Source organism: Sminthopsis crassicaudata, chromosome X, assembly GCF_048593235.1.
Source record: "Sminthopsis crassicaudata isolate SCR6 chromosome X, ASM4859323v1, whole genome shotgun sequence".
NCBI lineage: Eukaryota > Metazoa > Chordata > Mammalia > Dasyuromorphia > Dasyuridae > Sminthopsis > Sminthopsis crassicaudata.
In genome coordinates this window covers 70572277-70598051 of record NC_133623.1, presented here as the reverse complement: position 1 = coordinate 70598051, position 25775 = coordinate 70572277, and the positions used below count along the sequence as shown (strand labels likewise).

The 25775-nt window shown below is 43.9% G+C and overlaps 1 protein-coding gene and 1 non-coding gene across 2 annotated transcripts; both read right to left on the bottom strand.

Moving 5' to 3' along the window:
• Nucleotides 1–775: 775 nt before the first annotated feature.
• CLDN2 (claudin 2) lies at nucleotides 776–3283 on the bottom strand. The gene has a single exon (XM_074278275.1). The coding sequence runs from the start codon at nucleotides 2996–2998 to the stop codon at nucleotides 2303–2305; it is 696 nt and encodes a 231-aa protein (XP_074134376.1). The 5' UTR covers nucleotides 2999–3283; the 3' UTR covers nucleotides 776–2302.
• A 3917-nt stretch (nucleotides 3284–7200) lies between these two features.
• LOC141549282 (U6 spliceosomal RNA) lies at nucleotides 7201–7307 on the bottom strand. The gene has a single exon (XR_012484315.1). It is a non-coding gene; the product is annotated as a U6 spliceosomal RNA (small nuclear RNA).
• Between the last annotated feature and the right edge of the window lie 18468 nt (nucleotides 7308–25775).

Genomic DNA, 25775 nt, shown 5'->3' with positions numbered 1-25775 from the left:
TGTTTCTCTCTCTCTTTTCCCCCTTCTCTACTCCCATCTTTCTGTTTCTCACCATCTCTCTTTCTCTCTGTGTTTCTGTCTGTCTCTGTCTCTGTCTCCTCATTCCCCTCTGTCTCTTTTCCTATCTCACCCAGGCCCCTCTCAGGGGCAGTGTTGCTCAGTTCCAGGTCCAGAGCCAAGAAGACTTGAATTCGGGTTTCCCTTTGGACCCATACTGGCCATATGCCTCTGGATAAGTCATTTGTCCTTCCTGCCCCCGGCGGTCCTCTGAGACCATAAGCTGCGTTGGTGAGGGAGTTTTGGTTGGGTTTTTCCCGGCACATTCCCGCTGTTACAACCCCTCTGCCCAAGAAGGTGTTTCCCGGACAGTCTGAAAGAAGAGGCAGGATGTGTCTAGGTCTTGCTCTCTCACAAGGAAAGGGAGGTGGGTCCTTCTTGCCTTCCTGAGATCTCTAGGTGACTCAGTGGGACCCCCACAATCCCACAGTTCTCGTCCCTGCCTGTCCTCCATTTGCCTCCCCAGTGGACCCTCCCCTTCATGTATGTCATAAGGACACGCAGCTCACTCATTCCCCAGCCGGAGTTTCAAGCTGGGCTTGATCCCAGAGCCCGAGGACCTCTGAGACCTTCTGGGGCCTCCGTGGGACTGATCAGAGCCAGTTTCTTGGCTTCCTCACACCCTGAGGAGCTGAGCCCCAGGGCCTGCCTCCTCTCCCCACAGAGGGCAGATAGCCTAGCCTGCTCGGCAGCCATTCAATAATCAATCAAGCCACAGTTTAGTCCAATCAAAAGTCTTTATTGGGTGCTCACTAACAACCACTACTGGTCTCAGTGCGGTGGGGAAGATGGCGCGGTCTAACACCTGCCCAGAGGGAGCTTCCCGGAGAGCTGGGAGACCCGGCTCCCCCCCCCAGGGACAGGGAGTTAACATCGTGAGGGGTCTGGGCCGGGGGGCCCGGTGGGTGAGACAGAGGCATTGTCAGGGGGCAAGGGAGCCACGAGTTGTGGTGATGGAGGCCAAGGAGTTATGGGGCTGAGGCAGGGGGGTGTGGGGGCTAGGGACCTGTTGCCTGAAGGACTTGTTGGAGGCTGGACACACTCGGGATGGAGAAGGTGCCCACAGGGCTCCCCCTGCTTAGAAGGGGCAGGATGGGGGCAGGAGGCAGGGGAGAGGACACTCCCGCTCCTCCCTCCTGGTCTGCAGTGCCCCTCTTGGGGCTGGGTCGGATGCTTTGGCCACTTTTTTCTTCGAGGCTTATCTAGCCGGGGCTTTTGTTGCCCCCTCCAGCCCCCTGGAAGCACCGGGAGCCCCCCTCAGGCTCCTCTGACTCGGGGGGCTGGGCTGAGAGCACAGATGGAAGCTGCTCCAGAACAGCTCCTTTTCTTTCTGGGCTCAGAAACTAGGTGGAAATCCTTGGAGATCTTCACACACACACACACACACACACACACACACACACACAGACATACAGACACACACACACACACAGAATACACACGTGCACACCCATGAGCACACAGACACACAAAACACACATGTGCACACACACACACCCCTTTTAGCTCAGTAGTTTTATTTTTTCCATTTTTATTATTTGTCAGGAAATCTAGGAGGATGGCAGGATATTCCTCAGCCCCCACATGCTGTTCCACCCCAAGCCAAAGAGCATCTCTAGGAAAACTGGCCTCCCCCTCTCTCATGTAGGGCTCCTGCGGCTTCCCCATCGCCGGGGCGGCAGCCTGGTGCCCTCTGGAGTGCCCAAGCTCCCGGCTTCTCTGGGAACCCTCCCGGCAGGGGAAGCATGCTTGCTGGGATTCAGGCCTTCCCCCTCCCGCGCCCCAGACAGAAGCCCCGTGGGAGCTGGCTCTTCCTCTGCCTCTGCCTCTAACAATGGGAACAAGAAATGGTCAGTCCGGTCCGGGCCTTGGAAGGAGTTGGGGGTGGGTGGGAAGGGTTCAAGCAGGGAGACTCGGAAGTCCTTGAGCCAAGAAGGGCCTGGGGAGGGGGCGGAGCAGGCCGGGGAATGGGGTGGCTTCCCAGATGTATGAGGCACGTGGGGGCCCCTGGGCTGGGGAGAGAAAAGGGCAGGGTGGCGGTGGGGAGGGGGCTTCTGGGTGGGGGAGGAGGTCTGTGGGAAGGCCTCGTGCCAGCTCCTCCGGTCAGACTCCAGGGGACCCCCGAGGCCCGTCCTATCTTCAGCATTGCCTTCTGACTGGATCAAATGGAAATGTCTCTCCCCACTGTCAGTGGAGAGCCATGGGCCGGCCCCCCCCACTCTGGCCCCCACCCTCCACGCACTCCTCACACATACCCCGTCAGGCTGTAGGAGTTGAATTCACTCTTGCCCTTTATGGTCTGCCCCGGCCGAGGGGAGGCCCTGGTGGCTAAGGGCTGAGCTTGATAAGCGCCATAGTAGGCGGAGTGGCCTCCCCCCCGGGCTGGGCAAGAGAAGCAGAGGATGGTGCCGGCCACCATGGAGAAGAGGGAGGAGATGATGCCGAGATAGAGGGCCTCTCCAATCTCGAACTTCATGCTGTCGGGCACCAGCGGCGAGTGGAAGTCCCGCAGGATCCCGTGGAGGTTCCAGACGACGGGGATGAAACCCAGGAGGCCTCCCAGAAGGAAGAAGACTCCCCCCACCACTGCCACCCTGTCTTTGGCAGGGGAGTCCTTGCAGAAGACAGTGCACCTCATGCCCACCACAGAGATGATGCAGGCCAGAGACGAGATGGTGCTCGAAGCTACCATCATGCCCTGGGCAGCCTGGATGTCTGTGGGCAGCCCCAGCAGAGTGCTGTAGATATCACACTGAGTGATGCCGGTGCTCTGGGTGGCACACTCCATCCAGAGACCCTTGGAGAAGCCGACGGCCGTGACGATACTGGCACCCACGTAGGAGCCCGTTCTCCAGCTCGGGAGCAGCATGGCCACCAGGGTGCCCACCAGCCCCACAAGGCCCAGGATGTACCCCAGCAGCTGGAGGCCAAGAGACGCCATGACGGTTGGAGCCCCTCAACTGCCCTAGTGTTACAGGCTCTGGTTCCCTGGGCCTCTGGCTCCTAGCTCCTCATCGCCGAGCTCCTCTGGAACTCGGGCTGTCTCAGTTCCTTCCTCAGGAGTGTTTGAGGGTGGCTACGAGCTGGCTGGAGAAGCCACCTAGAAAACAAAAAAAAAAAAAAAAAAAACCACATAAACCAGATTAAATATTGACCAGAAGCTTATGAGAAACCAGAAAATGCTGGGTGCCTTTTGACCTTTGTTATCTTTAGAAATAACACACGCAAAAACTTCCCGACTAACTTTGAAAATTGAGCCAAAATGTCATCACCTCCTGCGTAGGCCTAAGCCCCAGGGTGGCAGGCAGACAAAGGAAGGGGCGGGGCACGCGGGGGGGGGGGGGGGGGGGCAAAAACATATGTCCCCTGTGGCAAATACTGTCCTAATTTTCTCTGCTTCCCTAGCTATCAGTCTGACCCCACCTGTCCGTGGAAGGTCAACTGTCAGGCCCCCCCAGAAAAGGGGGGAAGCCTGGTAGGTGGCACAAGTCGGTGCCTGAGTCAGTCCCTTTGGGGTCAGAGGGTTTAGTCTGGGTATAGCCCAGGGGAAATTGCTAAGGGGTCGTGGTTATCCATATTCCCTCTTCAGGTTCCTGGCATGTCCAAGTGTATGAACAGTTGCTTTTCCCCTTGGATTTCCCAAGTGCCTCAGGGCCTTGGACCAGGCCCTGACATTGCCAGACAATGTGCTCGGGTCCTTGGAACCTGGGAGTTCAAATCCCAACCTCACAGTTTAGCAATATGAAGGGGTTCTGTGGAGGAAGGTTCAGACCAGTTAATGACAGGCAGGTGCCATATGCCTGGGCCACTAGTCTGGCATGGGGCCTTGACCATTTCCGGGGCCATCTGGTTCAAAGCCTTCATTCTACAAATGAGAAAACTAGAGCTCAGGAAGGGGAAGATTTTGTCCAAGGTTCCCCAGGATTGAAGTAGAAGAGTTAGATTAGGAACTCAGGCTCTCTGGTTCTAAAGCCACTGAGTATTCATCCCACTAATCCATGTTGGCCTTGGAGGGAAGGAGCATAAGGAGGAGGTGAGAGGCAGTCCACTGCGGTGGAGAGAACGATAGATTTGGACCTGAAACCTTGAGTTCAATCCCAACTCTTCCACTTATTACCTGGGTGGCCTTGAGCAACTCAAATTCTCCCTTTCCTCCTAGGCCTCAGTTTCCTCCTCTGTAAAATGAGAGGGCCATTTGACCCAAACAACCTTGAAAGGCAGTTTGAGATCTAAGATCCTTTGGCCAGAGATGGGGGAAAGAAGAACTACAAGTGAAAGGAAACTAGTCCCATTGCATTCCTCCAGTTAGACCAAAAGCTCTCTGAAGGCAGAAATGTCGTTCCCTACTCCCACTCAGCGAGCCCTGGGCATATCCATGCTGCCCTCAGACCCAAAAACCAGAAACAAAGGGGTGGGAGGAGAGTCCAAGTGGGATCAGACCAAGTTTGGGGTGGACAGGGATAGAAAGGGAAAGGTTTTCCCCACCTTGGAAAATGACAAGGATGATGGTGGAGGACCAGAGGGGAGAAGGGGTTTGTTGGAATCCCCAATCTGATACACCCTAGTTAAGCTTTCTGCTGGAGTGGAAGTTCTCCCTAACTCTAATACAGAGCAAAGCATGTGCTGGGGAAGCAGATCCCAGCAGGATCTTCTGGAAGCATCCAGAAAGTGGGGTTAGTCCTGTACGCTGCCCTGCTCAGACCACATGCTGACTTCACATCTGGAGGGGGGGGTCACAGTTCAAACTACAAAGCATCCAGAAGAAAGAAATCAGGATAGCTATGGGTAAAACTCCACAAAGATACATCAGAGGAAGTGAGGGTGTCCATTCTGTGGAGAAGAGAAACTGGGGGGTGGAAGGGTGCACAATCTGCGTTTAAGAATTAGAAAGATTGGTCTTTCAGAAAAACCTGAAAAGACTTACATTAACTGATGCAAAGTGAAACCGGCAAAAGCAGAACATCATACATAGTAACAGCAACACTGTGATACTTTTCTCAGCAATTCAACAACAATCCAAGACAACTCCAAAGGACTCATGCTGAAAAATGCTGCCCACCTCCAAAGAAAGAACTGAGCGAGTCTAAATGCAGATTGAGCCCTACTGCTTTTAACTTTATTTTTTTCACGGGTTTTATTTTTGGTCTGTGTTTTCTTTCACAACATGACTAATATAGAAATCTGTTTTGCATGACCGCTCATGTATATCATATTGCTTGCCTTCTCAATGAGGGAGGGAAAATGGGAGAAAGAGAATTTGGAACCTCAAAATTTCAAAAATAAATCTTAAAAAATTGTTTTTACATATAATTAAGGAAAAAAAAATATTATAGATATGAAAAAGAATTGGAAGGGCTGTCATGTGACTTGTTCTGTTTGGCCCCAGAGGGCAGAAACAAGGAGCCATGGAGGAAGACTCAAAGAGGCTGATTTTGGCTTGATGGAAGGAAATGTAACTGAAGCAATTAGAGGTGGGATGGATAGCCAGGAAGGGAGTAACTTCCAACGGATTGGAGATCTTTTTTGGGGAGGGAGAGTTTGAAAACAACATTTTGGATTTATTATATAGGTTTTCATGAAATAGAATTTTTGGTTTTATATTGAATTCTCTCTTATGTTCTGCTGTATATGTGGAAATGCTGTCTTGTTTTTTGTATTTAAGTTTTAAATAAATACTATTTTACATATATATATGAGTTGATCATAAACACCATATACATACATATAATATTTATGATCAACTCCCCTCTACCATTTTTTTTTGATAATAGCTTTTTATTTTCAACATACATGCAAAGGTAGGGCAACTAGATGGCAAAGTGGATAGTGTTCTGCCCCTGAAGTCAGGAGAACCTGAGTTCAAATATAATCTCAGACACTTAACACTTTCTAGCTGTGTGACGCTGGGCAAGTCACTTAACTCTGATTACCTTGCCAAAAAAAATACCTGCAAAGATAGTTTTCAACATTCATTCTTGCAAAACCTTGTGTTCCAAATTTTTCTCCCTTCCTTTCCCCCATCCCCTGATCCCTAGGCAGCAAGCACAATTATCATGCTGCACAAGAAAAATCAGATCAAAATGAGAAAAAAAAGCAAGCAAACAACAACAAAAAAGGTGAAAATACTATCCACATTCAGTCCCCATAGTCCTCTCTCTAAAGGCAGATGGCTTTCTCCATCACAAGTCTATTGGAATTGGCCTAAATCACCTCATTGCTGAAAAGAGTCAATCATCACAGAGTCTTGCTGTTGCTGTATACAATGTTCTCTTAGTTCTGCTCATTTCACTTTGCATCAGCTCATGCATGTCTTTTCAGGCTTTTCTGAAATCCTCTTTTTTTTTCTTATTGAACATCATTTCTCACAGAACAATAATATTGCATAAGATTCATATACTATAACTTATTCAGCCATTCTCCAACTGATGGGCATCCGCTAAGTTTCTAGTTCCTTGCCACTACAAAGAGGGCTGCCACAAACATTTTTACACATGTGGGTCCCTTTCCCTCCTTTAAGATCTCTTTGGATTATAAACCCAATAGTAACACTGCTGGATCAAAGAGTATACACAGTTTGATAGCCTTCTGGGCATAGTTCCAAAGTGCTCTCCAGAATGGTTGGATCAGTTCACAACTCCACCAACAATGTACTAATGTCCCAGTTTTTCCACATCCCCTCCAATATTCATCATTTTTTCCTCTCATCTTAACCAACATGAGAGATGTGTAGTGCTGCCTTAGAGTTGTCTTAATTTGCCTTTTTCTAATCAATAGTGATTTAGAGCATTTTTTTCATATGACTGGAAATGGCTTTAATTTCTTTGTCTGAAAATTGTCTGTTTATATCCTTTGACCATTTATCAACTGGAGAATAGCTGGTATTCTTATAAATTTGAATCAATTCTCTATATATTTTAGAAATGAGACCTTTGTAAGAACCCTGGGATGTAAATCCCCACCCCCCCGCCAGTTTTCTGCTTCCCTTCTAATCTTGGCTGCATTGGTTTTGTTTGTACAAAACCTTTTTAATTTAATATAATCAAAATCATCTATTTCACATTTTGCAATGTTCTCTAGTTCTTTGGCCATAAATTCCTTCCTTCTCCACAGATCTGAGAGGTAGACTATCCCTTGTCCTCCTAAAATAATACGGAACGCTTCACAAATTTGCATGTCATCCTTGTGCAGGGACCATGCTAATTTTCTCTGTATCATTCCAATTTTAGTATATGTGCTGCTGAAGCAAGCACCCTATTGGAGGTCTTAAAGCAAAGGCTGGTTGACCACTGGTTAGGGATGCCTTTAGGAAGAGACAAGGATGAGAGAGGATGGCATGATGAAGAAAGCAATGGATTTGGAATCAGAGAGCCTGGGGTCAAGCACTAGCTTTGCTGTGAGTGACCTTAGATTGTCCAGAATACAATGGGCTGCTCTGGGAAGAGGTGGGTTTCCCCTATTTGGAGGTCTTCAAGTGTAAGGTGGCTGAGCAGCTGTCAAGTATGTGATAGTGAGGATTCCTTTTTAGATAGCCCCTGAGCTCCTTTCCATCTCTCAGATTTTGTAATTTCCTCCATCCTCTGTAAAATCAGACTAGATCAAAGCTTCTTTTAACTGTGGACCCATATGGGATCACGTAACTGAATGTGGGATATAAAATTATGATTTATTACTATTTGTCTACTTATTTCATATACCTGTATATCCAAGATCACATAAAAATTTCCCAGGTGAAAAGGTGTCGTAGGTGGCAAAAGTTTAAGCAGCCCTGGATGAGATGACTCCTTTCACGCCCACAATCCTTTGAGGAATGGGGAAAAGGCAGAACCCGGCAGGTTTGAGGCAGAATAGACAAGGTTTGGGGATAGCTTCCTCTTCTTGTCTCCTCCTCCTCCTATCGCTTCTATCACTCAGATGCCTTCTGCCTCTTTCTCCTTCTTGCCTCCATGTCACACAAGGAGGAAGCCTTAGTCCTTACCAAAGCAAACACTTCTACCTGCACACTGGATCCCATTCCATCCTCTCTCCTCCAACAGATTGGCCCCTCTGTCACCCTCACCCTCAGTTATCTTCCCTTTCTCCCTGTCTACTGATTCCTCATTGCCTACAAGCATACCTAGGTCCCCCACTTCCCCCAAAAAAACCTTCTCTTGGTCCCCACTATTGTTCTATCTTGTGGTTAATCTCCTTAAGAAAACTGTTCATACAATTCCATCAGACTTGGGATGGAAAATCTGCATCCTCTCTGGATGGATGGAGAACTTCGAAGCCTGAATGGGGATCAAAACATACTATTTTCACCTTGGTTTGTTTATTTCTTTTTCCTGTTTTTCCCCCGCTTTGGTTTGATTTTTCTTGTACAACATGGCAAATATGGAAATATGTTTAAAAGGATTGTACATATTTAACCTATATCAGATTGCTTGCTGTCTCGGGGAGGAGGAAGGTGCGGGACGGAAGGAGGGGGAAAAATCTGGAGCATAAAGTCTTACCAAAATGAACGGTGAAAACTAACTCTACACGTATTTGGAAAAAGAAAATATTATTGAGGAAAAAAAGCAAACTGTGTACAATAGGTTCTGCTTTCTCTCCTCTCTCTCCTTAACCCTTTACGTTGTGGGGTGTAGGGTGCAGGGAGGCAAGACCAATAACTCTGGTGTAAGGACGTCCCATCCACTTTTGGTATCTCACTTGGGGCTCGAAGAAGCTGTAGCATGCACAGTGGTCACACTCTACTTAGTAAAACCATTATGGCAGACAGAGGGAAACTGAGGGGTCTCAAACCCAGCAGTGAGTTCGGGGGGTATCTACCCCAAGCATGTGACTCACCCTTTGCCAAGCCCAGGAATAGGCAGATGAGAACAATGACCTAGTTCCCAACCTCAATCACCAAATCTAACGTCCTTTTCTCAGTCCTCATTCTTCTTGACCTCTCTGCAAGCTCTGATGCCATCGCTACCCTTTTCCTTTCTACTTTTTTCTTCTTCTTAAGTTTTTAGGACACCATTCTCTCGTGGTTCTTCTTCTCCGGTCCATTGGACCGCTCCTTCTCTGACTCCTTTGCTGGATCTGCCTCCAGATCACACCCTCTAACCCTAAGTGTCTCCCAAGGCTCTGTCTTGGACCCTCTTCTCATTTGGTGATCTCATCAACTCCTATGGATTTAATTGCTATTGTTATGCTAATGATTCTCCCATCTACATTTCCTGCCCTAATATCTCAGTTGACCTCCGGGCTCCCATGGCCAGTGACCTGTCAGACTGGATGTCCAAAACTGACCTCATCTTTCCCTCTAAACCCCCTTCACGTCTAAACTTCTCTCTTACTGTAAAGGGCACCTCCATCCTCTCAGTCCCTCAGACTCCCAGCCTAGCCGCCATCTTGGACTCCTCACTCTCTCGCCTCCCACATCTAATCTATCGCCAGGGCCTGTGGATGTCACGTCTGCAACAAATCTCAAATACTTTCCCTTCTCTACTCTAACACTTCCTCCACCCTAGTGTAGACCCTCATCATCTCACTTCTGGCCTACGCAATAGCTGCTAGTGTGCCCACCTACCTCAGTTCTCTCCCCAGTCATCATCTGCATCCAGTCACCAAAGTGAAAAAGATTTTCCGAGAGTGCAAGTTTGATCATGTCACCCCCCCCCTTTCCCTACTACTTAATCAACTCAGTGGCTCCTTATCTCCAGAATCAAGAACAACATCTTCTGTTTGGCATTCAAAGCTCTTTGTAATTTAGTCCCCCACACCTATCTTTCCAATCTTCTTATGCCATACTCCCTGCCACGTGCTCTTCAGTCCAGTCACAGCAGCCTCCTGGCTATCCCAGGAACACAATGTCCCATCTCTTGGCTCCCAGCATTCTCTCTGGTTACTTTCTTTTTTTCGTTATGGAGAATATGTTGCTGAGTAGGGGAGGAATATATTGGGAGAGAACTACTGTTTTTTCCCTTGTGGATGGGGAGGCCCCAGGCCAGGGACAGTGGGTCTGCTTTGAAGATGCTGGTCTCAGCTGCAGTTTTCCCACCTCTCACTCCGGCTTCCTGGTGTTTCCCACATTGGCCACACCATCTGAGGAGGGGAGCAGGGCCAGCCAAGACCAATAGCTTCTCTCCTGATCTCCTTTAGGGAAGGGGTTCTAGATAATGGGGTGAGCAAGAGGCCTCTAACTTTCTATAGAATTAGCTCCTGCTAGTATAGCCCAGCTCTTGTCAAGCCTTGGGTTCCAGGCTCACTGATAACAGAACCTGGCTCCTTTTTGCAGGGGCTGGCTTGTCAGCCCAGAGGCAGCCACTGATTGAACCTGGACCCAAGAAAAGACTCCAAGGCTTGGAAATGACAGGACTCCTGGCTCCCAGAAGGCTCCTTGCTGGGTTTTAGCCTCTTCCCTCCCTGTCTCTTCTCTTCCAGGGCTTTCTGGTTTCCAAGGAAGCCTTGGGCTATAGCCACAATCACTAATAAGACCACCCACAGTCTCATGGGCAGATAGATATAGAGCTGGAAGGGGCAATTTAAGTCCAGTCTTCTCATTTTCCGGAGGGGGAAACTGAGGCCCAGGGAGGGAAGGAACTTGTTTAAGCTCACAAATGGCCATCTAGAGTTTAAAGTTCCTAGAAGGAACTTTAGAGGCCATATAGTCCAATCTTCTTCATTTTAAAGATGGGGAAACTGAGGCCCAGGAAGTTGTGACTTTTTCAAGGTCACATGTAAGAGCATAGATTTAAAGTTGGAATGGACTTCAAAGGTCCGCCAGCCTCACGTTCTCATTTTTACAAAGAAGGAAACTGAGACCCAGAGAAAAAGTGACTTTTTCAAGATCACACATAGTAAGTGAGTCAGAGCTTGAACCCAAAGCTCCCTAATTTGATCCAGTCCTTTTTCCATTATTACAAATGAAATACTATCTGAGGAGAAATTGAGTCCCAGCGAGTGGGCCTAAAGGCCCTTTTAGCTTAAAATCCAGGTGCCCCTGTGTGAACTTAGACCAGTCACTAAAGTGTCTTGGCCCAGGCCACATAAGTAGTAAGTAGAAGATCTGGATTTGAACTCAGGTCCTCTGAACTCCAAGTTGAGCTGTACCTTCTTAATTCCCTGTAAATGGCCTTATGGAGGCTACAGAAAGGACCCTGGACAAGCTGATGTTCTAGTAGGGGAGAGCAGATAATAGGAGAAATAATCAGGTGGCCCATGCATGAGAAAGGGCCAGGAGGGAGCCCAGCTCTGCCCCGGCCTTCCTAAGTAAACCATCTTGGGCAAGTAACCTCCCCTCTCTTTAATCTCAGTTTTCTTTTCCAGACAACAGGAAAGACATTTGTTCTCTCTTCTAAAGCCATGACAAGGAAAGCACTCTCAGCCTTAGGAACTGAGTTATTCCAGGGAAAAAGAGATTATACCTGATTGTGCCTGGGAGGCCAATGAGGGAGGAAACATTGGAGGGAGGCCTCGAAGAGGCAGTTGTGGATGTGAGCCTCGGAGAAGGCCAAAAAATGCATAGAAGTAGGAAAATGCGTTTGGGGAATGGTGAGCGGTCCAATTTTAAGGCAACGATTGCCAGGAAACTGACGGGGCAGGTGGCTTTTCAGGAAGTCCAAAAATTTAGTCCCTAAATCCCTGAATCTTAACAGTTCTTTCCTAGCCCCCAAGGGCCTCTCCTTTGGAGAAGAACTAATTCAGTGAAAAGCATAAACAACAGCTGGAGGAGACGGAATCCTTAATGACTAAGCAAGAGGAAGGTAGGAAAAAGGAATGGGGAGGGGGTGGTCTGCCCAGTTGGGAAATGAAATTGGACCTTACCCCAAGGCTGCCCCACCCCTAAATCACATGGATTCCAGGCAGTTCTTCATGGAATCTCTGCAGTCCATAGACCATAGATTGCCCAAAGGTGGAAGGCCCTCCAGAGTCCGACCTCCTTTATTGGCCATCTTTGACTCTTTCCTTTCCCTCCAAGCCACACAACCAATCATCTGCTAAATCCTTCCGATTTCCTCCTATCTCCTCATCAAGTCTCCTCCAAAAGTTTTCTTGGAATGGTAGATAGAGTCGTTAGACTTTGAGTCAGGAGATCTGGATTCAAATCTGGCTTTATATACTTAGCCCCTGTATGACCTTCTCCGTGCTTTAAATTTCCTCCTCTGCAAAATGGATTGGATGGATCCCCCTCCTGGTACAGACCCTCATCACTCTTGGCCTGTACTATTGCAGTAGCTTCCTTTTTTGGCTTTTCGAATTATTTTCCCTCTTCAGTGACATACAAATGATTTCAAACTTTTTTTTTTTTAAATTTTTGAGTTACAAATTCTCTCCCTCCCTCATCTTCTTCCTCCCTGAGATGAAAAAACAAAAAATGTAGTAAAAATAGTATACTTTCTATTAATGTATATATATATATATATATATATATATATATATATATATATATATATATATATATATATATATTTATATGTGTGTGTGCAGGTAGGTAGGTGTATGTGTGTATAGATATATGTGTTTGTGTATATATATATATATATATATATATATATATATATATATATATATATATATATATATATGGGTATAGGTGTGTGTGTGTATATATATATATATATATAAATTTAAGTTTAAAATTTTTAAAAATTCCCCCCCCCACCAACTGTCTGCTTTGATCTACATTCAGATTCTATTAGTTCTTTCTCTGGAGATGGAGAGTATTTTTCTTCATGAATCCTTTGGAATTGTCTTGGATCCCTGTATTGCTGAGAAAAGCTAAATCAATCCCAGTTGATGCTCATACAATATGTGCTCTAGCTTCCTAATGGATCTCTCTAGCCACCCCAGTCCATTCTCCAATCAGTTGAGTGCAGTTCTGATCAGGTCACTCCCTGTGCTCAGTGACATACGATGGCTCCCTATTCCATCCAGGGTCAAATAGGAACTCCAGCATTGGCCACTTAAAGCCTGGCTCCAACTACCTTTCCAGACTTATTGCATTTTATTTCCCTCCCATAGTCTTTCTTGTTGCTCCTCACACACAACGGGTTATCCCCCATCTCCGGGCCTTTGCCCAGGCTGTAGCTCATATTCCCTCCTCTATTTTCGGACCTCTACTTTCCTTCAAAGTTCAGCTCTAGCATCATGAAACAGATCAGAAAATATGAGGCTTTTACACACACACACACACACACACACACACACACACACACACACACACATTCCCCAGTCATGGGGGGGAAACCGAGGCATGAAAATCTGGCCTATGACTTGTGATTGTACTTGGAAAGACATAATAGACAGAGGGGGAGTACTTGGAGTTTTGATCATCAGGATTCAAATCCCACTTAATGCACTTTCTTTGTGTGACCTTGAAGTCTCCTTGGAGTAAAAGATCTCCTCCTCTGTTTCCTCAACTGTAAAATGAGGGGGTTGGACTGGAGCCTTTTAAGGTTCCTCTTAGTCCTAAATCTATAACCCACTGATTCCATGTTATTGTTATGGGGAAGTCCCAGTGAGGGAACTCCCTCCACAATGCAAATCCTGACCAGCTCTGCATAGGAAGCGTTTAATCAATACTTGTTGATTCATTGACAGAAGAAGAAATTAAATCCTAGAGAGGATCAGGTCACATAGCAAGTTAATGGCAGAGCTGGGAGGAGAGCCCAGGAACCTCTGGGGCCCATTCCATTTCCCAGGTGCAAACTTATCACCTAAGGCATTCTGGCAACATCCACCTTCTGGGATTACTTTCCGGAACACTTTTGCCCAGGAATGACCTCAACCTACAGCTTCTAGAACAAACTCTCCTTTTGCCCAGAAGAGGGCAAGACAGTTGCCTAAGGTAACGGGGCCAGTAAACAGCAAAGCCAGGATGCTAGCCCAACTGTAGGGATTCCAAATCCCAGGCATTAAATGGACTCCCTAAGAGCTTTAAGACCCAAAAGTCTTGGGGTCTCCTCTCTAGGTCTCCCTGAAAAGTCAATATTCTTAGAACTGAGTTGCCAAATTTCCCTCATACTCCCAGACAGCTTTTAGTCACACTTCAATGCCAAAGGAAAGGCAGAAAGAAGGGAAGGGGAAGGGGCACAAGGATGGGGAGGAAAGGGGGGGAAGAAAAGGGGGATGGGAGAGAGGGAAGGGGAGGAGATAGGAGAGGGGGCTTAGAAGAGAGAGGGAGAAGGGGAGAAAGAGGGGGGAGGGGAGAAGGATGGAGAAAGGGAAAGGACTGAGAAGGGGATGGGGAGGAAGATAAGGAGAGAGAGGAAAGGGGGACTGGGGTTAGAGGTGAAGGGAGGAGAAGAGAGAAGGAAGGAGAAGGGGAAGGAGATAATGAGGGGTGGGGAGGGAAGAAGAGAGGAATAAAAGAAGAGAGGAATAAAGGGAGGGAGGAAGAGGGAAGGAAAATTTCAGGAGGATGAAAAGGAAGAACAACAAGAAAAGTAAAGCTTATTTTGAAAGGGAATGGGAAAGAAGGGAAGAAAGGGAAAGGAAGGAAGGAAGGAAGAAAGAAAGAAAAGAAAAAAGGAAGAAAGAAAAGGAGGAAGGAAGGAAGGGAGGGAAGAAGGAAAGAAAGGAAAGGAGAAAAATTGTAAAGTCAAAGATGTATGAAGTTTAATTATAAGGGAGAGAAAGAAGGGTAAGAGAGAGGGAAAGAGGGAAGGAAAAGAGATGAAAGAAAGGAGGGAGAAAGAGAGATGAAAATCCGGACAAAAATTTGCTGAGGAAGGAGGGAAACTGAGACTGTGGCCAGCTCAATGACGGGGGGGATACTTACTGAGCAGGGCCTGGGTAGCTGGACCGAACTCCGGGGGTCCCAGGATAGGTGCTCACTCTTTGTTTCTTGGGTTTTCTGCTGCTCAGAAAAGGGGGCCAGAGCTGGGATGTGAGATTTCCAAATGTTAGTCACCGCTTTGCAAATCCATCTGCTAATCTTCACCTTGGGTCAGAGACTTGTTCCACCTCCGAATTAAAATCCAGGAGGCTGGCCAGATTGGAGCATTTAGCCAGCTTCCCCAAACAATGAGGTTTGGGGGGGGTTAGTTAGGAAAGTTCCAGAGAAAGGTCCCTTCTGTGGGCAGAGATGGAGGAGAAGGGGGGGAATCAAAGGCACCAAACTAGGGGGGAGGGAAGAAGGTGTTGGGAGACCAAGGAGGGTCCAAGTCACAGTTTAGGGTGGAGGGACTGCTCTGGTATCCATGAAGGGACCATAAGTCCAGGGCTTCCCCTTAGCCTTCCATCCATGGGGGCAGTGCATACAATGGAATGAGCATGGGCTCCAGGAAACAGGCATTTATTAAGTGCCTCCTGTATGCCAGGCATTGGGCTAAGTATTGGAGATATAAATGCAAGCAAAGAGCAAGCTGTCCCTGACCTCAAGGAGCTTACATTATTTTTTTTAAAGCTTTTTATTTTTTAAAACATATGCATGAATAATTTGACAACATTGACCCTTGCATAGCCTTGTGTTTCAGATTTTCTCCTCCTTCCCCCACCTCCTCCCCTAAAGGAAAGCAATTCAATATATGTTATACATGTTAAAATATATGTTAAATCCAATATGTATAAATATATACAATTCTCTTGCTGCACACACACACACACACACACACACACAATCAGATAAAAAAAAGAAAGTAAATGAGTAACAAAATAAAATGCAAACGAACAACAAAAAGAGTGAAAATGCTATGTTGTGGTCCACATTCAGTTCCCACAGTCCTCTCTCTGGGCGCAGATGGCTCTCTCCATCCAATGATCTGGAACTGGCATCAATCGTCTCATTGTTGGAAAGTCACGTTCATCAGAATTGATCATCTATAATATTGATGTTGCTGCAGCAATACTATTCCGGGGCAATTCAACTCCCACAGAAATTCTAATTTCTCATTCAATCGAAGAATCCTAGTCTGATTAGCTCGGGCTGTCCCAGCCCCCACCAAGATGCCCACTATAACAGCTTCCCTCAATCTTTGCAGATGGCCCTAGGTAGCTTGCTCAGCTGCCAGGACCCTTCTGCCCACTGAGAAAGAATTCTCAGTGCCCAAACTCAATTTCCCACTAGAAACTGGTTTCTATCCAACAATAAACTTTCATTTTGCAATTAATAATTTGGGAATGAGTGAATTCTTTCACTCCTAAACCTGCAGCCTTTCTAAAGGGGATAGTTAACAATTCTCTTATTGCTACTAACCTCTAGATCACCAGAAATTGAGACCATTCAAACCTCATCTCTATGTACAATTGATGAGGGTACTCAATGAAGAGGTTAGACAGGAATGGGTGGGGTTCCTTCTCTTCAAGACTGGAATTCCCTAAACCCAGAGGCTATGGTAAAAAGGCTTTATTGGTAGAGACACCAAGAGGGATTCTCTAGGCCACCATATCATTCTCAAGGGAGAAGTGATCTGCAAAGAGTCATTTTCTGAAGACCCATTTTATGCATGAGTCTAAGGGAAGTCTCTACTAAATGTGAAATCTTGCCTGGAGTTGTGATTTCCCTCAAGAAAGCTTATCTTGCTCTGAGAGGATGGAGACCATTTGGGTTTGTAGATCAAAGAGGACATTTTTGTGTGTGTGATTTTACATAATTTTACGGGGCTGACTCAGGTTATACAGAGTTCACTCTTGTCACAATGATCTCCTGGTCCTGCTCCTTTCACTCAGCATCAGTTCATGTAAATCTCTCCAGGCTTCTCTAAAATCATCCTGTTGGTCGTTTCTTACAGAATAATAATATTCCATAACATTCATATATCATAACTTATTCAGCCATTATCCAAGCAATGGGCATCCCCTCAGTTTCCAGTTTCTTTCCACTACGAAAAGGGCTGACACAAACATTTTTGCACATGTGGCTCCCTTTAAGATCTCTTTGGGATATAAGCCCAGTAGAGACACTGCTTTTGAGCATAGTTTCAAATGGCTCCCCAGAATGGTTGGATCCATTCACAACTCCACAACTCCGTCAGTGTCCCAGTTTTCCCACATCTCCTACAAAATTCGTCCTTGTCTTTTCCTATCATCTTAGCCAATCTGAAAGGTGTGTATTGGTATCTCAGAGTTTACATTCTCTTTTAAAATTTCATTTTAATAGTATTTTATTTTTCCAAATACATGCAAAGGTAGTTTTCAACATTCATCTTGGCAAAACCTGGTGTTCCAGGTTTTTCTCCCTCTTCTCTCCCCCCTCTCCAAAACACCAAGTATATAATATAGGTTAAACATGCAAAATTTTTCTAAACATATTTCCATATTCATCATGCTGAACAAGAAAAATCAGAGCAAAAGGGGAAAAAACCAAGCAAACAACAACAAAAAGGTGAAAATACTATGTTGTGATCCACACTCAGTCCCCACAGCCCTCTCTCTGGGTTCAGATGGCTCTTTCCATCACAAGTCTATTGGAATTGGAATTCCAAGGATCACCTCATTGTTGAAAAGACCCAAGAAGAAGCTTACATCCTAATGGAGAAAGACAACACATAAAAGGGGGGGCAGTGGGAAAGTGAGGTATGAGTGACCTAGACATCTCCAAAATGAAGCCCTACCTCTCCCCTCAAGGAACTCAACAATTACAGGATGAATAGAGCCCTGGGCCAGGAAGGTCTGAGTTCAAATCCTGTGGCAGACAGAATGTGATTTTAAGCAAGTCACTTAACCTCTCTCTGCCTCAATTTCCTCAACTGTAAAAAAGGGGATAATAGCAACTATCTCCCAGGGTTGAGGATTATTACTAAGGTATGTCTAAAGCATTTAGCGCAATACCTGTCACTTGTTGCCTAAAACCAATGTAGCCAAGATTAGAAGGAAAGCAGAAATTTGGAGGGGGGGGCGGATTTTAGATAGTTTCTTAGATAAAGGTTTATATCTCCGATAGATAGATAGATAAGTGGATGGACGGACAGATAGACATAGAGATAGGTAGGTAGAGGTAGAGATAGAGAGGTAGAAATAGAGATAGATGGAGAGATAGATGTAGATAAAGGTAGATATAGATAACTTTATGACTTCAAATTGATAAAAATATGAGCCATTTTCCAATTGATAAATGATCAAAGGATATAAAGAGGCAATTTTTAGATGAAGAATTCACAAAGTTATCTATAGTCATATGAAAAAAAACCCTCTAAATCACTATTGATTAGAGAAAAGCAAATTAAGACAACTTTGAGACATCATCTTGAAGAGGTTCGGCACAGGGCAGGGAACTCCTTTGGTCAGCACAGAGGTCCTTCGTAAAGGAATTTATGAACCCGAAAAGCTAGACTGGCAAAAGAAGCTTATTATTGGCATTGGGAAATCAGCCTTTACTAGAAAGCCTGAATTCCTTGGTGGCAAGGTCCCGATAGAGGGATATAAAGTTTTTAGCAGAAAAATCCTATTTTAAGCAGAGAAAGTGAATACGGTCTTGTTAGGGAAACAGGAGAAAGATAGATAAAGAGGGAGTAACGCTGAAGGAGAATATCATTTCAGCAGGCAGAGGGTTGCAGCTTATGCCAAGGGGAAAGAGAGGTTCCTTGACATGGCATATTGGGTCCTCTGCAAGAAATGAGCCCCAAGTTACCTCTTTTTATAATTGAAACCTTGGCTAGAAGCTGGGGGCAGCTCTTGATGGGGGCTGGGAGCAGTTTGAGCTGGAATCAGAATGGAAAATCTTGGAATTGAATGAATGTCTTTGGGCTAATTTCCAACTCAATAAGGTTACGAGTGGTCCTGGAAGCAACCAGTCCCACCCAGATAACAGAATGAAAGCACTTTATCTTGATTCCCTGGAGTGGGTCTCTCAGGGGAGAGCTTAGTGTTCCCCCCAAAGTCAGAGAGAGAGAAAGGGAAAGAGTTTTGGGGCTCCCCTCGTCAGTCTCATACCTAGTGGACTAGCTAAAATGATAGAAGGGGAAAATGACAAATGTTGAAGGGATGTGGAAAAATTGGGACACTAATTCACTCCTGGTGGAACTGTGAACTGATCCAATCACTTGGAAGTGCAATCTGGAATTATGGCCAAAGAGTTATAAAATTGTGTAATACCCTTTGGCCCAGGTGATCAGGGAAAAAGGAATATAACTTATCTGTTCTAAAATATTTATAGCACCTCTCTTTGTGGTGGCAAACAACTGGAAGCTGAGGGGATACCCATCAATTGGGAATGGTTAAACAAATTGGGGTATGTGATTGTGATGGAGTGCTATTGTGTCATGAGAAAGGATGAGGGGCTTGATTTTAGAAAAACATGGAGAGAGTTGTATGAAGCCATAAAGAGTGAAATGAGAAGAACCAAGAAAATGTCATACACAGTAACAGCAATATTGTTTAAAGAATAATGGGGAACAGGAGCACCTAGATGGCACAGTGGATAGAGCACCAGCCCTGGAGTGAGGAGGACCTGAGTTCAAATTTGACATCAGATACTTAACACTTCCTAGCTGTGTGACCCTGGGCAAGTCACTTAACCCCAATTGCCTCAGCAAAAAAAAAAAAAAAAAAAAAAGAATAATGGTGAACAACTATTTTGAATATTAGAAATATTCAAATTGAATACAAAACACCTATGAAGAAAGATGCATTTATTTTTTAAAAACAAGTTATTAAATTTATTAAATAAAACAAGTATATATTAAATTTTAATTTAACTTAATTTTTGAGAGGGTTACATTTGAAGTTCTGAACTCTCTCTCTTTTCCCACCTTGTACTAAAGAAAACCACCATTTGACACAGATTTACAAATATATATAAAACCATATTATACATATTTCCATTTATCAGTTCTTCCTCTGAAGGTAGATAACATCCTCCTTATAAGGCACTACTCTGGCATCTGGCCCCCGGAGGACCTAAGAGGATCAGTTGTTTGATCTTGGAGAAGAGCTTTCCCAGTCCAGGGCTTCTTTTCCATTTCCTTCCTGTTCCTATTTCTTACTCTGTCAAAGGAAAGGGGAGGTGATTGGGATAGATGGTTGCCAAGATCCTTATCTCTTCAGAATAAGTCACAGGCAGGATCATAGATTGAGAGCCAAAAGGTATCTTAAAGGTCATCAAGACCAGGTTCCTCATTTTACACAAGGGGAAAATGAGGCACAGAGAGATGAATTGACTTGCCCAGGATCAAATAGCTAGTAAGCATCTGAGGTGGGATTTGACTCTCAAATCTAAGCTGAATGGCCCCAGAGTGTGTTCAGTCCGTCTTCTGGGGCTGACGGGCCACCACTCTGGAGCTAGCCTCTTCTAGAAAGCACGGTCCCTTGGCAGGTGATGAGGAATCAGGAGAGCTGCCCAGGCTAACACAATCAGCTGAGAGGAACCTTTGGGCTTGCGGTTGTATAGGATTAGAGGAAATAGGAGAGATCTGGGCCTCCTGCCAGCTCCTTCTGAACTAGGTGACCTCCTGGAAGTCATTTCCCCTCCCTCCCCAAGCCTCAATTTATTTATCAGCCCTGCCTAGCTACTTGCTGAGCTATTGAGAGGCTCAAATAAGATAAGGGACCTGAAAACAGCTTTGACAAGTAGGAAGAAATGAGAAGTGTTAGCATTAGTAGCAGCTTCCAGATTGCCACAATGGACCATCACCCCTCATTGACCCTGTGCACTTTAGACTAGGAAAAGGCAAAATCCTAGCAAGAAGTGCCAGCACAGATGAGGGCATTGCGTTGGCAGGATGTGGTTACCAAAGTTTGGCAATTATTCAAGGATTGGACTTTATTCTGCGGGTCGGCACCATCAGATCCTGGTGGTAGAAGGCCAAGGCTTCCCAGCTTTGCACCTGGGTGGTTGGTTCATCCTTGGAACCTCCCAATTGAACCTTCTCCAACCTGTGTGAAATGTGACGTGAAGGTAGGGACTCACCCAAGTTCTCCCCCAAACCCTTCCAAATATCTTTAAATAATGATTCACAATAAATTTTAGGGTGTTGGAAACCAAAAAAGACAAAATGGAACAATTTTCTGGCCAAAGGCAGCTTGGAAGGCTGGCAGGAAGGATCTGTTGTGTTGGGGTAGGTCTGGAGCACAATTTCAGTGCAGGTGGGGCCAGCATAGTTCAGGCCCCACAAAACCAGGAATAGACGAAGGGGCCTTTGGAACTGTGGCAGTGGCAGCAATCTCCAGGCCTCTTAGCCCACAGAATTTAAGGACAACTCAACAGGAAAAGTTTGGTATACTAGGGGACAGATCAAGGAAGACTGCAGGGTCCTCTTTGCTGTCACTGTGGCAGGACTCTGTTACTTTGTCTATACTCAGATATGGCTAGCAATGCTGGCTCACAGTACAGGTCCCTAGAATGATCTGTGTAAAACCTGAAGCTTGGGACATCGCACCCTCCACCCTGAAAGCAGAGTCCTACTTTAACAAAGAGTTAAAAGCCAAGTAATAGGCTTGAACAATGAGTAAATAACAGAAAAAGATTCTGACCATAGAAAGTTACTACAGTGACAAGAAAGATATACACACTCAGAAGAAGATAACCAAGTCAAAGCTCCTATATCCAAAACCTCCAAAAAATTGGTTTCAGGCTATGGAAGAGCTCAAAAGGGATTTTGAAAATCAAGTAAGAAAAGTAGAGGAAATATCAGGAAGAGAAAATGAGAGTGATACAAAAAGCTAATGAGGAGAATGCCTTAAAAAGCAAAACTGGCCAACTGGGAAAGGAGGTACGAAAGTTCACTAAGGAAAATAATTCCTTAGAAATTAGAATTGAGCAAATGGAAGGTAATGACTTTATGAGAAATCAAGATACAATAAAGCAAAATAAAAAAAAAGATAAGAAAAATGTGAAATATCTCATTGTAAAAATAACTGACTTGGAAAATAGATCCAGGAGAGATAATTTAAAAATCATTGGTCTAGGGAGCATCTAACTGGTGCAGTGGATAGAGTACTGGCCCTGAATTCAGGAAGACCTGAGTTCAAAGCCAACCTTAGACACTTACTACTTCCTAGCTGTGTGACACTGGGCAAGTTATATAACCTTGATTGCCTTAAAAAATTAAAAAAAAATATTGGTCTACCTGAAAGCCATGATGGGAAAAAAAAGAGCTTAGACATCATCTTTTTTTAAATTTTAAAAATTTTTATTATTTTTTGACATCATCTTTTAAAGATATTGTCAAGGAAAACTATCCTGATATTCTTGAACCAGAGGGAAAAATAGAAATGGAAAAAATTCACCAATCACCTCCTGAAAGAGATTCCAAAATGAAAACTCCCAGGAGTATTATAGCCAAGTTCAGGAACTCCCAAGTCAAGGAAAAAATCCAGAAAAATTCAAGTATCTAGAAAGAAATGAAGTATAAAGATTTAGCAGTTTTTACATTAAAGGATGAGAAGATATGGAATATGATATTTTGGAGAGTAGTGCCTCTAGGATTACAATCATGAATCACCTGTCCAGCAAAACTGAGTACAATCCTTCAGGGGAAAAGGTGGAAATTCCATGAAATAGAAGATCTTCAAGCATTCAAAATGAAAAAAACAGAGACAAATAGATTTGATTTTCAAATACAGGACTCGAGAGAAGCGTAAGGGGGTAATCAGTAAAGTGAAATCATAAGAAACTTAACAAGATTTCTCTGTTTACATTCCTACATGGGAAAATGATACTTGTAACTCATAAGAACTTCCTCATTATTATGGCAGACAGAATACATATAGACAGAGGGCACAGGTGTAAGTTAAATATAAAGGAATAATATCTAAAAATCAAATCAAATCAAGAGATGAGAGAGGAATGTACTGGAAGAAAAGGGAAGGGAGAGGTGTAATGGTGTAAATTATCTGCCATAAAAGAGGCAAGAAAAAGCTTTTATAATGGAGGAGAAGAGAGGGAGGAGAGGGGGAGTGAGTGAACCTTACTCTTCAGAATTGGCTCAAAGAGGAAATAACTTACACACTCAATATGGATATAAAAATCTAAAGGAGGGAAAGGGATACAAGAAGAGGGGAAAGTGATAGAAGAAAGGGCACATTGAGGGAGAGGCTGGTCAGAATTGAAACACTTTTTTTTTAAATTTTATTATAAGTTTTTATTGACAGAACATATGCATGGAAAATTTTTTACATTATCTCTTGCAGTCACTTCTGTTCTGATTTTTCCCTTCCCTCCCTCCGCTCCCTCCCCTAGATGGCAGGCAGTCTTATACATGTTAAATATGTTATAGTATATCCTAGATACAATCTATGTGTGCAGAACCGAACAATCTCTTGTCGTACAAGAATTAGATTCAGAAGGTAAAGATAACCTGGGAAGAAAAACAAAAATGCAAGTAGTCCACATTCATTTCCCAGTGTTCCTTCCCTGGGTGTAGTTGTTTCTGTCCATCATTGATCAATTGGAACTGAATTAGATCTTCTCTTTGTCAAATCCACTTCCATCAGAAGCAAATTTCTCTAATGAAGGCCTCATTTATCAAATACCAACTGAGTCAATTTTGTGAAAAAAAAAAAAAAGAAGACCCATTCACCAATTGATAAATGATCAAAAGATTTGACATATGCCCAAAGGGTTACAAAATTATGCATATCCTTTGACCTAACAATACTAGACATGAATCCCCAAGGATATTTTTTAATAGAAGGAAAAGAACATATACGTATTAACATGTTTATAGCAGCCTTTTTTTCAGGGTAAAAGATTGGAAATTAAGGAAATGTCCATAAATTGGGGAATAGCTGAATAAATTGTGGTATGGGATTATGAAGGAATGTTATTGTTCTGTGAAAAAATAATGAACAGCTTATATGAACATAATTACAAAACACTTTCCACACAAATAAAGTCAGATCTAATCAGTTGGAAAAATGTTCATGGGTAGGCCAAGTGAATATAATAAAACTGACAATACTACCTAAATTAATCTACTTATTTAATGCCATACCAATCAAACTCTCAAGAAATTATTTTACAGACCTAGAAAAAATAATAACAAAGTTCAGCTGGAAGAACAAAAGGTCAAGAATTTCAAGGGAATTAATGAAAAAAAAAATGCCAATGAAAGTAGCCTAGCTATGCCAGATCCAAAACTATATTATAAAGCAGCGGTCTAAGAAATAAAGTAGCTGATCAGTGGAATAGGTTAGGTTCACAGAACAAAATAGTCAATAACTATAGCAATTTAGTGTTTGACAAACCCAAAGACCCCAATTTGGGGGATAAGAACTCACTATTTGACAAAAACTGCTGGGAAAATTGAAAATTAGTATGGCAGAAACTAGGCATTGGCCCACACCTAACACTCTATACCAAGATAAGGTCGAAATGAGTTCATGATTTAGACATAAAGAGTGATAATTATAAGCAAATTAGAAGAACATAGGATAGGTTATCTCTCAGATCTGTGGAGGAAGAAGGAATTTGTGACCAAAGGATAGGAACTCATTATTGAACACCAAATAGATAATTGTGATTATATTGTTAAAGAGTTTTTATACAAACAAAACTAATGCAGACAAGGTTAGAAGGAAAGCCACAAACTGGGAAAACATATTTACTTAAATGTTCTGATAAAGGTCTCATTTCTAAAATATGTAGAAAATTGACTCAAATTTATAAGAATTTAAGCCATTCTTCAATTGATAAATGGTCAAAGGATATGAACAGACAATTTTCAGATAAAGAAATTGAAACCATTTCTAGTCATATGAAAAGGTGCTCTAAATCTTTTGATCAGAGAAATGCAAATTAAGACAACTCTGAGATAGCACTACACACCTCTCAGATCGGCTAAAATGACAGGAAAAGACAAGGACAAATGCAGGAGAGGATATGGGAAAACTGGGACATGGATACATGGTTGGTGGAATTGGGAATATATCCAGCCATTCTGGAGAGCAATTTGGAACTATGCCCAAAGGGCTTTCAAAATGAGCATACCCTTTGATCTAGCAGTATTTCTACTGGGCTTATATCCCAAAAGAGATCTTAAAGGAGGGAAAGGGACCCACATGTGCAAAAATGTTTGTGGCAGCTTTTTTTGTAGTAGCAAGAAACTGGAAACTGAGTAGATGCCCATCCATTGGAGAATGGCTGAATAAATTATGGTATGTGAATGTTATGGAATATTATTGTTCTATAAGAAACGATCAGCAGGATGATTTCAGAGAGGCCTGGAGAGACTTACATGAATTGATCTTGAGTGAAATGAATAGAACCAGTATTTCATTGTACACAGCAATGGCAAGATTATACAATGATCAATTCTGATGGAAGTGGATCTTTCCAATAATGAGACGATTCAGGCGCAGTGGATAGAGCACCAGCCTTGAATTCAGGAGGACCCGAGTTCAAATCTGGTCTCCGACACTTAACACTGCCTAGCTGTGTCACCATGGGCAAGTCACTTAACCCCAGTCTCAGAAAAAGGGGGAAAAAAAAGTTACTGATGACCATCTACACCAGGAGAGAGGACTGTGGAAACTGAGTGTGGATCACAACATATTATTTTCACTCTTTTTGTTATCTATTTTCATTTTGGTTTCTTTCTCATTTTTTTCCTTTTTGATCTGATTCTTCTTGTGCAGCAAGATAATTGTATAAATATGTATGTTTATATTGAATTTACATGTATTTTTTTACCATGTTTAACATAAAAAAATAATGAACAGGATGCTCTCAGCAAAACCTGTAAAGTCCTTCATGAGCTCAAGCAAAGTGAAATGTACTGTATACATAGTAACAGCAAAGTTGTGGGATGATCAGCTGTGAATGACTCCTATTCTTAACAATGCAATGATACAAGAACTTATGATGAAAAATG